Source organism: Cyprinus carpio, chromosome B2 (genome assembly GCF_018340385.1).
Source record: "Cyprinus carpio isolate SPL01 chromosome B2, ASM1834038v1, whole genome shotgun sequence".
Classification (NCBI taxonomy): Eukaryota; Metazoa; Chordata; class Actinopteri; order Cypriniformes; family Cyprinidae; genus Cyprinus; species Cyprinus carpio.
The window spans coordinates 27,640,704-27,654,777 of record NC_056598.1 but is presented as its reverse complement, the minus strand read 5'-3'; the positions used below and the strand labels follow the sequence as shown (position 1 = coordinate 27,654,777).

Below are 14,074 nucleotides of genomic sequence, written 5' to 3'. Positions count from 1 at the left end.
TTTCCCTAATCGCCTTGTACAAATGCATGTATGCTGTAACAGACCTCAACACAGCTGATCTTGGTTGACTATTACTGTCTTACCTCTGGACAAAAGCCAGTAGTTTTGATTGATTATGTAACAGAGATTAATAATAAACAGACAGTAGATAATCAGAGTAAGAGAGACTGTCTGTTAAATAGATTAGGCATTCCTGGATATTCACTGGAGCAAAATTAACAGTATATGAGATAGCTGCTTAACAACAAACATATATTTTTCTTTTTAAATACTAATACAATAAGGAAAATATTTCCTGAAAAGACTTACAAATTCTTTGTAAACCTAAGTGTTCTATAATCAAAAACAACGAGAACTCTTATTTTATCCAAAGAGGTTCTTTTAGGACTGATTTTCCTTTTCTACGGAGTTCTGTAACAGAGTTGCATATCCAAATTTCTGACATATTGATATAATTCAGATCTAAGATTGACTTAAAGGTTGATTTAATCACATCATGCCCTGTTTTGTCATCAGATGTTGAACTGATGAGATTTGTCTGTCTTTGTTTTGTGGATTAATGGATGATATGAAGGTTTATTTGTTTGGTTTATTTTAGAATATTGTCTACTTATGTTCAATACATTTTGCTGGGAAATAAAAGTTTTTTTTTTAAATAATGCTTTGTAGCCAAGACTTAATGTGTGTTACAGAGAAGCCCATTCTCCCCTAGACCTATAGACAAAAAAAAAGATAATAAATAATAAGATCAGTTTATTATTTAGGTCAACAAATTATAAGAGGGGTTAGTATTAGCCAAATAACTGGAATGTTGTCTGTTCCTATAGGTATGTTTACAGGGTAAACTGTGCCGGTAAAACTACAGTACCCATGATGCACCGCGACCCCATTGGAATTGAGGAAAGACGCATCCAGGACATCGACTCATAACTCGCCACTCTCCTACACGTTTACTAGTTCACGCCAATTTTTGCTTCTCGACGGACCAGCTTGGCACACAATTCAAGCGTAGACATTCTTTTTGTTCATTCAGACATCTGAATTTGCGTATTTAACGAAAATCTTCCGTTAGAGAGGATTAGTGTTGAGTCGAAGTGGATTTTCACGGCTAGCATTCAGCTACGAAAAAAAAAACAACAAACCCAGAGCGCGATTTTTTATTTTTCTGACAAGCAAAACTCTGCGTATAAACAACCCAACAACCTGTTTTACTTTCAGGGACGACTAAAAAAAACACTTATAATGCTTTATAGCTAAAACACTTTTTATTTGAACGAAAATAGTCTCTTTTTTGAGGACATTGTCATTTCCTCGCTAAGCTAGCAACTCCAGACAAAGAAAGAAAAGCAGCTTTCATCGCCTCATCACATCTTGTCAACTTTTCGCCCTTTTTGAAGAACAACCCCCACTTTTGAGTCTAGTTGGGTAGAAATAAAGCAGAAATGGCCCAGCAGAGCAATGCTCAGGTCGCCAGCTCACAGAAAGCTTTGATGCTGGAGATGAAGTCTCTTCAGGAGGAACCAGTGGAGGGTTTCAAGATCACTTTAGTGGATGAAGCGGATCTCTACAACTGGGAAGTGGCGATTTTTGGACCCCCAAACACTCACTATGAAGGGGGCTATTTCAAGGTAAGGACTGAGGTTGATTTGTAAGGGGTAAATATGTGTTATTTTTAGGAACAGATGGCTATGGTCTATATTTAGAACTGGAACCAGCTCCAGATAGCTGCATCTCTTTATGTGCCCCAGTGTCTGTTTTCTTTAGACGTATTTGGATATAATTAAGGGTTTTGATTGATTTAAGGTCTGATTATGACCTGAAGCCTTGTGTTCTCCATCAGATGTCGGTTTGATGAGATTTTGGGGTCTTTGTTGAGGATAATGGAGCTCATTTGTTTGGTTTCTTTGTTCCTCATTGACTCATTGTGATTTTGATGGATGGAGGGTGAGATGATTTACATGACTTTGTACGAAGAATATTATTAATATTGCAATTAAATGTGATCATATTTAATCATATCGTAGTGTTAATACACTTTAAGCTTACCATAAGCTCATTATTCATTTGAGTGATTATAATTTTGCTCATTATTGAATTATAATAATAATTCATCACTTAGTGTTGTGATCATTTCCAATTCTTTTGAATGCAGGCATCTGTCAAAACTGATTTCACTTTTGAAAATATCATACTCATGACCTTCCATCATCTTATTAAGGGCCATTTATTAGGTATTAGTTGTTGACATCGTGTTTGACCTGTTATGATAATTATAAAAATAGAATAATGACAACAAAGGAGGATTGTAAGGAGGTCTCACCCCATTCTAGCAGAGCAGATAAACCTGTTCCTTCACACCAGTCCGAATGGTTTATAATTAATGACGCTTTATTGAATCATTCATCTTTGTGTTAGTTCCTCTCTAGATTGTAAAGCAAGGTCCTGGACTGTTGTGTAGTGATTTGAAGTAGGTCAATGACTTTTCTTGCCATTGTTTACAGCGAGAGCACTCACACACACACACACACACACACACATACAGGGTTTTGGCAGATACAGTGGCATCACTGTTCACTGGTGTGTCAGGATGTGAGCTCGTGTTGAAACCTGATTAATGTCAGAACTGAACTCTCGTGCCTGGCGAAGCCTGAAGGCATGGTACTCGTAGTCATAACTGTTCCCTGCTTGAGGATAAATCAGTGGAGAGTGTATCTGCATGACAGAGACTTGCTTCTTTGTTTGAAAGGGGAAATTATTCGCACACTTTGTCTGTTCACAGTAACAATAATGTTAAAGCTCTCTTGAGTATTCTGCTGGCACATTTTCAAGATCTTATGAGAAATTATGAGGAATAGTTGCGTGTTTCCTTTTAAAGGTCAATTCATCCAGATATGAATATTATGTCATTTACCTACCCTCTTGTGTTTGTAACTTTTATGACTGACGTTCTTCCTTTGAACACAAAAGGAGAAGTGCTGACGGATGCTGTTGAATCACTAAAACCACAATAGAAGACATCCATAGTATGACTGTTCAAAAATTTGATAAATATGATTTTTTTTTTTCTTAAAAAAATTAATGCTGATATTTAGCAGGGATGCATTTAATTGGTCAAAAGTGACAGTAACGAAATTTAGGCTATGCAATATATAAATTATATTCTTTTGAACTTTGTATTCATAAAGGAATCTTTAAAAAAAAAAAAAATGAATGATGATTTTGACATTGATGATAACAATAAGAAATGTTAATACCAAATAAAATACCAAAATGTTGAGGATCAAATCAGAATTTTTTTTGAAGGATTATTTGACACTGAAAGTTGGATTAACGTTGATGAAAATATAGCTCTTCGTCACAGGAATAAATTACGTTTTAAAATATATGAAAGTATAAAACAGTTATTCTAAATTTTATTTTCACAATATTACTGTATGTTTGATCAAAAAAGGCAGCCTTGGAGGAGAAGAGGCTTCTTTCAAAAACATTTAAAAAAAATCTTACTAAATTCAAACTTTTGAACTTTATTGTTTGTGCCGTATATCAGCTCTTCAGAAACCAAACAATGGCTTTTTGAGAGGAATGAAACAAAACTAAAGTTGTTTTTGACAGTCTGTTTCTTTGCTGTAGTTCTCGAATTTCATTGTCTCTAAAGAATGTAATAATTCCATTAGACATCACTGATCTTAAACCTGGCATCACACAAACTTTTATTTACTGTATTTGAATACAAGCAAATGGCATTTGAGTGTTATGCTGGAAACAAGCAATTTTAGTGAATAAAGATTTTTTGATTTGTTCCTTCCTTACACAGATGCTATCATACGGCTTTGGTGACTGTAGAGCCATATGGACTCTTTTTATGGTGGTGTTGTCTGTTTGTGGGGCTCAATAGCATCGATCCCTATTTACTTTTTATTATATGGGTCAGAACAGTGTGAACATTCAGGTTTTGGAAGAACATTATAGGCTGAGTAACTAATCCTGGTTAACATAGTAATTTAAATTAGTATAGTTGAATGCACGTGTGTCAGTATGTCCACTTTCAAGTAGCTGCCTAAAATATTTCAAGGGCAGTTTTGCCACGAGATTTGAAAATAATTAGGTCTGTATTGAATTGAGATGGAGGGCATATCTCTTGCGTAATGTCTGTTTAACCTAGTTGATTCTGTGCCAAAAAATCATTCGTCCCACTTCCTGGTTCTCCAGCTCGAAGTCCATTTGTGTGTTTTCTCTCAGATTTTCCCTCCTGTCCATCTGCACTGTTCTCCTGCAATGTAATGCATCTCCAATCCTATTAAGAGCAGCTGTCCTGCGCTCACCCTGAGACAGAATCCTCCAAAGCTGCAGTATATAAGAAATCTCTCTGCACTGTACCGGCCGACGCCACTGTGATGTTGATTGTTTTGAACTTAGCGTATGGCTAGATTGTCAGGCAGCACTAGAATGTTTTTTGGAAGGGTGGAAGAATCTACAGAATTGTTTTTAACAAGGTGAAATGTGTTTAATGTAGTTGAGAGTAATACAGTCTTAGGACATTTTCACACTTCCAGTACAGTTTGCTTTTAAGAAATTTGGGGCTCTTTGGGAAATGCTAGAGAAAAATGGTGTGTAAAATGTCATAGAAATATAATAATATATATAAAAAAAACGTACCGAAAAAAAAAACACATTTACTGTACCATTCTGCTTTATGAAGACTGGTGAGAAATGTGAAATCAATTTCTTAAGATTTATACCTATGAAACTGTATTATAATGGTGGTTAGAAAAAATACTAAATTTATAGAAACGAAATATTTTTCAGACAAGTTTTTAAACTTTAGTTATTCTTTCACAGTATATTTGGAGGTCTCACAAAATTTGAAAACTCCCATTTTGACGTTATGCATTTTTGATTGTTGCTTGTCTCTAAATAAATTGCCTTTGGAAAGCAGCTTGCATTTTTCACATCTCTTGTGATGCATCTGTTGCAGACAAACACAAGTACAATGTGAAAAGAGACCAGCGGGTGAGGGGGTTGAAATCGAACTTTAGTTCAGACCAAACAGAGAAACAAGTTTGAAAGCAGCCTTACTGGCAGCTGAAAGCATAATCAGTTTAGCCATAATACTTAATAAACAAGCATGCATGGGTTGAAGTGTGTTTTGATGGTCCTGACCACTGTTTTTGTCTTGTTTTGCAGGCTCGCATCAAGTTCCCAATTGATTACCCCTATTCCCCACCCACGTTCAGATTCCTCACCAAGATGTGGCACCCCAACATCTATGAGGTAAGAGGATTGTTTCGGTTCACACGCTGTGCACTGTAGCACGTAGCTTGTCTGTTGTTCTGGACTTCCTCATTTCCTTCTCAGTTAAGCCCTGTGTTAATGCACCTGGCAAACACAAACCTTTGTATGTTGGCTAGTGGCACTGAACAGATATAAAAATCAACACATTATATGAACTCTTGATATGACTGAATATAAATAGGTGCACTGTGTCAAATGGGAAGGTGAACCAAGCACATTATTTGAACTCTTAAAACTGAGGAAGAATTGTAAGTCTCACCCCCAGGCTTAGACAGGTGTGGTTCACCTGCAGTTCAGACCTGTTTGTGACCGAAAAAACACATTAGGGTGCATTGTGGGGGTTTGAAATGAGAAGCATAAGAATGGCAAAAGCCACTGCACAGATCTGTTATTGTTTGCTTACTCTTCTGCTTTTTTCCATTCAGTGAACTCGTAGTGACTTCTGGGTGGACTGTCCAAAAAGGATTAAAACCATCATAAAATTGTTTTTATAAATCATGCGCTATATACTTATGTGTGAAGTAATTTAAAAACATTGAAAAAATACTGGTAATACTCATTTAGGTATATTTTTATTTGACATTCACTGGGTTAATAACATTATTTATGTTATTTAATAAAAATATAAATTTGCTGATGTTCAATTGTATTTTAATTAACATTTTAAGTATATTGTGGGTAATGTGTGTGGTGCGCTGGACTGTAGTCAGCTTTGTTGATTTATTATGTGCATTATTTTTATTTATTTGTTTTGGTGCATCACCAGCATGTGTTCCTGTGTAAAATAAATGTGGTGTAACTATGTTGTTTATGGTTGCCATGCAGTGTAACATCTTGCCACATTAATATTGAATTGAACTGATGTGCATTCTCAGATGTGCTTTTTTTTTAAGTCTTTAACCATAGCTCATTAATGTGTAACATACAAAGCTTTTTTTAGATATAAAATATAAATATACTATTATAGGATCTATTAATGTTTTGAATTAATCTTTATTTTTATATTTACAGTTTTCTTTTTTTTCTTTTTTAAATATTGAACTATTTAAATTTATTTTAATATAAGTTTTAGTGATTTTAGTATATCGGTTATTTTATTTCGGATGATTGCCAAGGCAGTTTTAATTTTGTTTTTCATCTAATATTTAGGCTCTATTATTGATACCCGATATATCGATTTGTTAAGAATAATCTTGTTTTTTTGGTTTGAGTTCACTAAGTTACAGATAAACAAGGTCAGTAATCAAGTAAGATGAAGTATGTTTTAATTACAAGGCATTTAAGTGGTGCTTTTATTATTGGATTATTATTAAAAATGTTATTAATGTATTTATAATAAACTTGGGTTTGAATTTACAGGAAGTATAACTGTATTGAGATCTGATTCAAGTTTGTAGTCATACCACCTACCCAATGCACCAGTATGTTTCCTCAGATTTAATAAATATGCATTGCATGCACAAGCCCATTTCAGAATCGGGGCAAGTTTTTTGTTGTTCTGCAGAGACTGTCCTTCAGTTTTGAGAGGCTGTTTTTTTCCTTCTCTCTCTTTCACATGTCTCGCTCTGACTCGAGTACTCACAGCAGTGGTGTGGAGGCGAGGGGTTCGCTCAGATGCTTGTTTTTCCTCATGAAAGCATTACGATCCTGTGATTGATGAATCTCTTTGTGCTTTCACAGAACGGGGACGTGTGTATCTCCATTCTGCATCCTCCAGTAGATGATCCACAGAGCGGAGAGCTTCCCTCAGAGAGGTGGAACCCCACACAGAATGTCAGGTAAGAAGTAACCTCAAGCAGCAAGGCCTTTTTGATTGTCTACATATAGTCTAGTCCACTTTGCAGCTTGTTCTGACTACTTTCCACAGACAAATGGTTTGTTTTCAAATGAATGTCCCCTCAGGGATACACAGGCAGTAGCTCTTTAGCAGTTTTCCTGATAACAGAATTATAGGAAGAGTGACCAGGCTGGTTTTGTGTTCATGAGATTCCTGTTGCCTGCCTTTATGGAAAGCATCTCAGTGGAGATCTGGGTATTTGTGTGTTTCCTCCCCCGAGTCTGATCTGTGTTCTAGTTAGTCTGTTATCGTGTTTCACTGGGCTTTGTGCTTCGGTGGAAGAGCTAGTGTCTTCCAGGAAGCTCATGTTAATCATTTGTGTTATTGAAGAGCACCTGTCGCTGTACACAGAGAGAGAGGCATATTTTGACCCCAGACTGAATGTTTCTTGTTTACACTGTCAAAACCTACTGTCTAGGTTATAATACTTTATTATTTTGAGTCAAAAAAAATCTGGCACTATATCTCAGAATAGATCTGTGCATTAAGTTTTGAAGTGTAAATGCAAATTAATACATCTGCCAGTTGTTCTTTGTTCTTCAAAGAACTTGATTTGTTGTTTGAACCACCACAATGTATTATAGAAATATGTGGCTCTTTTTGTATAATTTTCACATTTCATTTTTCATGTTTTTATATTGGTATTTGTAAGTAAATGGTAAAACTATTTTAATTGTTTGGTGTTTATCTAAAAGCAGTATGTGATCATTATGTTTTATATTTTTTTAACAAGTTTATATTTTGCAGTAAACAATTTGTATGTACTTTGTAACAATAGCCGTTTTATCCAAATCAGGTTTTTTTTAATCACATTTTTAATATTTTTATATTGATCAAATTTATAAAAATAAACATTTGTCAAAATGAATAAAAGTAATTTAGGATATAACTTGTGTAGAACCAACTATTTTAATTTTCTGACCTGTTTACCTATAACTAGAATAATTACATCACATGAATATATGAATTAATATTATATCATAATACAAGTAAACAATTATTATAGAATAATAATAATAATTATTATTATTATTCATGTCATAGATGTTTTTATTCTAAATTGTTGAAAATATATTTTGGATTACATAATTTATTTCCGAAGTTCAAAACACTTTGCTCACTTGACAATCAATGACTATAAGAATGATTATGCAACGAGTACTTCAAAATAAGTTACTTTCCTAGTGAACACCACTGTTTTCTTGTCAAATTGGCCACTGTAAATACTGTAGTCTACACCCCTACTGCAAATGTGAGTGTGCCGGTGTAACTTAGCAATAGATGAAGACTGATCCTCTTGTGTAAAGTCTCCTGAAATCTTTATGAAAATGCAACACAAAGCAGCTTTGCGGCTGATGAGCTTTGAGCTAATGGCATTATAACATGCAGTATCTGTCTGTGTGTTCCAGAACTATACTGTTGAGTGTCATCTCTCTACTGAACGAACCCAACACGTTTTCTCCAGCCAACGTGGACGCCTCCGTCATGTACCGCAAATGGAGAGAGAGTAAAGGAAAAGACCGGGAATATGCAGAAATCATTAGGTAACATAAACAAATGTGCAAAACTACAGAATGTGACTCTTTTAAGAGTTCAGCTGTGCTAAATATTTATTTGTTTAATGCTGGTTACATTTTAATGGCACTATCAGAAGGCCTGGTGAGAAGCAACACTTTAGCTAATGGAAAACCATTTTATAAGGATTTAGATTTATTTTCTGGATCAAGGGTGCCCTCCTGTGGTTGCACAAGTGGCTGTTAAATCTCCTTGGCAGTATATCTATTGCATATTGCAATTCACGTTTTCTGAGTTGGAAAATTTGATTGCATCAGATTTCATCCTTTCCCTCCTTCAGGACATCAGTTGTTTATTCCTGAGCCTTGGCTTGTTAAAACCCCAGGGCAACAATGCCTAAGACAGATGAGTCTTATGGAAGCTATATGGTTAATATTTCAGCTGAATAAAGCTGCATTTTGAGCAAAGATAATGTATGTTTGCATGTTTACATTAATGCGCTTACAATTCAGTCCTAGCCTGAAGATTTGAAAGTACAAAAGTGAAGCCAAATATTCCTTTAAATCCATTGCATGTGTTTGTGTGTCTTACAGAAAACAGGTTCTGGCCACTAAAGCCGAGGCTGAGCGCGACGGAGTGAAAGTTCCCACCACCCTGGCGGAGTATTGTGTCCGCACGCGCGCCCCTGCACTGGACGAGGGGTCCGACCTGTTATACGACGATTACTATGATGATGAGGACTTGGAGGATGAGGATGGCGAGGACTGTTGCTATGACGAGGACGACTCTGGAAATGAGGAATCATGACGACATTCCCATCTTCATTCTGGTCTTCATCAGCATCACCCCGAAAGTGGAAACGTTAAGGCATGCGCCCTGCATTTACACTCACTCAGATGGCCATTTTTGTTTCCTTAATGGACTGAATTGAGAGTTTATTATTATTATTTTTTAGCATTTGTGTTGTTTTCCTTCTGTGTCATAATTGTGCTGGCCTTCAGGCTTTTCTCAAATCTGCTGTTTTATTATTTCTTTGCTTTGTGCTTTCAGATAGCTCTGTGAACTTACTTCAAAAAGGACAAAAAAATTGACTGAATTAGGGAGTGATTCTTTGAATGAGGCTTTGTGCTGGATAATGCTGATCTTTTGAATTTTCTTAGAGATGATCACTTTGATCACCCGTGCTCACTTTTTTGGCCTTCAGGCACATCTGAGCAGCCCAGCAATAAAACATGAGTTTGGGGGCAAGCTTTGAGTTTTTATTCCTCCTTTGTTTGAGTAGTAATTACGTTAAAGGGATAGTTCACCCAAACAAATGACAATTCTGTCATCATTTACTCACCCCCATGTCGTTCCAAACCTGTATGACTGACTTTCTTCTTTGAAACAAGTTATTTTGAGAAGTGGAAGTCAGTTGGCACCAGAACTGTTTGGTTACCAACTGACTTCATAATTAAACAAATGAGGTTGAGTAAATGACAGAATTTTCCTTTTTGGGTGAACTAACTCTTTAAGAAACCTTAAGCAAAAAAAAAAAAAAGGATAAGTTGATATTAAAATCATTTTGCAATGTAAAAATGTAAACATTGAAAAGAAAATGCTGAGGCCTACATTCTACGATGTGCTTAAAAATCTGCATTATTTAACTTATAGTGTCACTTTAAATTATTGAAATGATGTATCACTTTTTTCCAAGATATAGGAGCTTATCAGAAAATACATGTAGTCAGGCTTAATCTAGTAGGTTGGCGAGTGGATGTTGTCTTTTCTGTTAAGCTGAGTTTATGTTAATGTTTTTTAAGCAATTCTGATATTCCTGTGTTGTCCTCCTAAGTGAATCTTATTTAATCTGTTGTGTTTTTTTTTTTTTTTTTTTCATCACTGAAGCATTTGTTGTTTGATTTGGGATGTAGGGTGACTTCTGGACTATTGAAGGTTTTTTTTTTTTGCACCGTTTCTTTTGCATTATGGCTCCATGAATTGACAGCATGCCCTATGTTGTGATGTCATGATCGAGGAGGCTGGTGAGCGCTGGTGTCCGTCTCTGATTTGAATTGGATCTCCTACAGACTGACTCTCAGGATCAGCAAATCTGAAAAAAGAAAAAGAAAACTACCAATAACAAAAGTACTTTTTTTCTCACCTGCAAGCTATCCATCTTTTCCATATTGTTTTGAGGACAATTTACAACCGTATCCCAAGAGGCTGAGATGCACACAAGGAGCTGATTTGTCATTTTATTGACCTGTATGTATTTTTACAGTTTGTTGGCCTATTTAAAACTGAATAAAGATCTTTATTAAAATATTTCTCTTCTCTTCTTCTTTTTAAATCTAACTACACTGAAAAAATGGTGTGATTTTAAAACGATTCACACTCAGAAATGATTTTCCACAAATAATTACTAAGTTACACATTAAATGTTTTATTTAAAAATCTTTATGATCAAATTAAAGGAAGCAAATTTAGTCGGACTTACAAAAATTTTCTTTTGCATAACTTCCCTCAGGGGTTTCAATAAAATAATTAAAAAAGACAAGAAAGAAGAATTTAATTTGGAAACTTTCACTTTTTTCCCCCCATCACAGACTTTATTATCTCGGCAAATCTGAGTACAGTGCAAGACCCTGAGATCTAGAAATCTCTAGAGGAGACATTTAAGCTTACTAGGTTCTTTTTCTCAAAGCAAAGTCTCCTTTTGCTCACTAACTAATCTCTTTGCTATCAGGGAATCAGCTGAGATATTACAGAGATCTCACTTGTTATTTATCTTTCCTGTTGGACGTGTCATTTTTCAGGGAGTGTGGACACGAGAGAGTTTGATTTCAATGCACAGCTGAATATGACGTTGGTTAGCAGATAAGATGTTCAGCACAGCTGAAGTGTTCAGGGGCTCCAGGCATTCCAAAGTGCAGTTGGCCTGACTCTGTTGCCATGACAACCCTCCGACTGACATTCAGGTTTTGCCTGGAAACACTGTGCTCAAGGCTTATTCAGACAATCTGAGCTCACAGGCTACACAATGAACACACAGAGATGAGGGGCACCAGTGAGATGCAGTTACAGCGCTGATACAGTTAACAGAGCAAAGGTTCACTGTAATCTGCCTGAGAGTGTTTGGAGACACAACTGGTGGTTTTAAACGGCTCTAACACTGCAAGAATGAAAAATAAGACATGTTTCTAATATTGGTACGTTATGGCGAAAAATCACTTAAAGGGACAGTCCTCCCAAAAATGAAAATTGTCATTTCAGTTCAGTCCAAAGAATCCTTCTTTAGTGAGTTTAGTCTGTACCAGTGCTCTCAGTGATGGCTGCTTTTTAGTTTAAGAATAGGCTTGATTCAGTAAATCATTAATAACATTATTACATACATTTTTAGGTCTGTATTTTAAAGAGCCACCCTTGTGAAAAACAAATATACTTGAGCATACTTTTAAAAGGGTACTTATTACGGAAATAATGTAGTTAAGTAATGTTTTCAAACACCTTAATTGCATGTTATTTGCAAGTAAATGTAACATTATAGTTTAAATTTATATTAAATGCAATTTGTTGAACAGAAGAAGCTTTTTTGACCCCTAAGTACATCTTTATATGTAAACTTCTTTTGTGTTTCACAGAGAAAAGGTCATAGGCTAGGATGCATTAAATTGATCAAAAGTCATGGTAAAGTAATTTATAATTTTACAAAAGATTACTATTTTAAATGAACGCTGTTCTTTTGAGCTTTCTATTTGTTTAAGAATCCTGAAAAAAGTATGGTTTCCACTCAAATATTAAGCAGCACAACTGTTTTCAACATTGATAATAAATAAATAAAAATAAGAAATGTTTACTGAGCAGTAAATCAGCAGATTAGAATTATTTCTGAAGGGTCATGTGACTGAAGTCTGAAACTTGCTATTCATCTAAATGCACTTCTACAATCAACAAAAACTTTAAGCCGCTTTGAGGTAAAAACAAAACGTCTGCCAGCTCAGCGTCTCTCTAAAAGTGTTCTCTTTTCATTTGATTTGTGCTCTGGTGACATCTGTGAAGAGCCCACACACGCACGCTGGCCTTGCGCTAACAGATTTGTCCTCCATTAAGACATAAAGAGTGTCTCTCTGTGTCTGACAGGGATTCTCTCAGAGAGCACAGAGCTAGCTTGTGCCTGCATACGGGTGCGCAGCAGAGCCCGGGGAGAGCTGGCGAAGTGCCTGCGCCTGCTGGAGAAAGTCCTGAGGGCCAGCAGGAACAGGACGCCGGGGTTAGGACTGTGTTTCAGCGTATCGAAAGGTGGGCTTTTAAGACTCTGGTGGAGTACTACCTATAAAATCAGTCATCCTCACTAAAATCTTATTCTCAAGTAGCCATCACTGTTAATATCTGAAACACAGCCTCTTATATTACTGTATGAGATCAATGAGGCCTACATTCAAAGTTTATGCTGTACCTGAATCATTCCTTTAAACATTAAAGTTTTAGGTATACATACAGACAAACACCTCACATCCTCACCTTCTTCACCTTTAAAAACAGCTTTTCCAGCAGAGGTCTTCAGAGACCTGTTATACAATATGTCTTTCATTTGCTAGCTCTTAATGCGTTTGCAAACTTAGTGCAAATACATCCCTAATAAAAAAGTGAATTGTGAAATGTTTGAAAATGGTGTATTTTTGAGTGTTTTCATTGTCTGATGATCTCTTCCAGGTCAGTGGCAGAGTTAAACAGTCCCTCCAGTCCTCTGTCATCAATGCTTGAAGACCAGGAAATCAGACAGCATCAAACCAGAGGGGTAATGAACACAAAAACATTCCGCGCAGATCCCAGATCAAAAATAAACTCTATTTCTGTGAAGAAGAAAAAAAAGAAGTAATATGACAGTGTTAAATGGACAACCTTTGTAAGATGTTCTTCTCCTCATTAGAGATGTCCATTCCCTGCCCAGCCTGTGACTGTTTCATCTCAGACGCATCCAGATGGCCAAACAGGAGCAGAACATGAAAGCAACTCATTAGCTTTCAGTGATACGGCTTAATCAAACCCGGACACAACTCAATCAACGTAAATGATCCACTACCAGAATAAAGAAACACACAACTCATTTAATCAAGATGTTTCAAAACTACCAATTAGAAACTCAAGTAGTCAAACACTCCAAACACAAAGACACACATCACTTTGCAAATCAGATAATACTGTGTTCAAAGAAGAGCAAATGAAATCTAAAAGCTTGACAGATTTAAAACTCCTGAGGGTGTGTTCAAAATGTCATACTACCATTACTAATGCAAACTACTATTTTTAGTTTGCACTTTGTATACTGTGCACAGTATGTTGTTTTTCTGCATGCATGCTATACCCAGATTAAAGGAATAGTTGTTTACCCTAAAATCTAAATTTACTCAAACTTACGCCATCCAAGATGTAAATGAGTTTGTTTTT

The 14,074-nt window shown here is 35.9% G+C and overlaps 1 protein-coding gene across 1 annotated transcript; it reads left to right on the top strand.

The window, feature by feature from the left end:
• The first annotated feature begins 884 nt into the window (after window positions 1-884).
• Window positions 885-10,951, top strand: LOC109089419 (ubiquitin-conjugating enzyme E2 R2-like). Its single transcript, XM_042718991.1, has 5 exons — window positions 885-1,628; window positions 5,185-5,271; window positions 6,973-7,070; window positions 8,539-8,673; window positions 9,238-10,951. Exons 1-5 carry the CDS (start codon window positions 1,443-1,445, stop codon window positions 9,449-9,451), a joined length of 720 nt encoding a protein of 239 aa, XP_042574925.1. The 5' UTR covers window positions 885-1,442; the 3' UTR covers window positions 9,452-10,951.
• The last annotated feature ends 3,123 nt before the right edge of the window (window positions 10,952-14,074 follow it).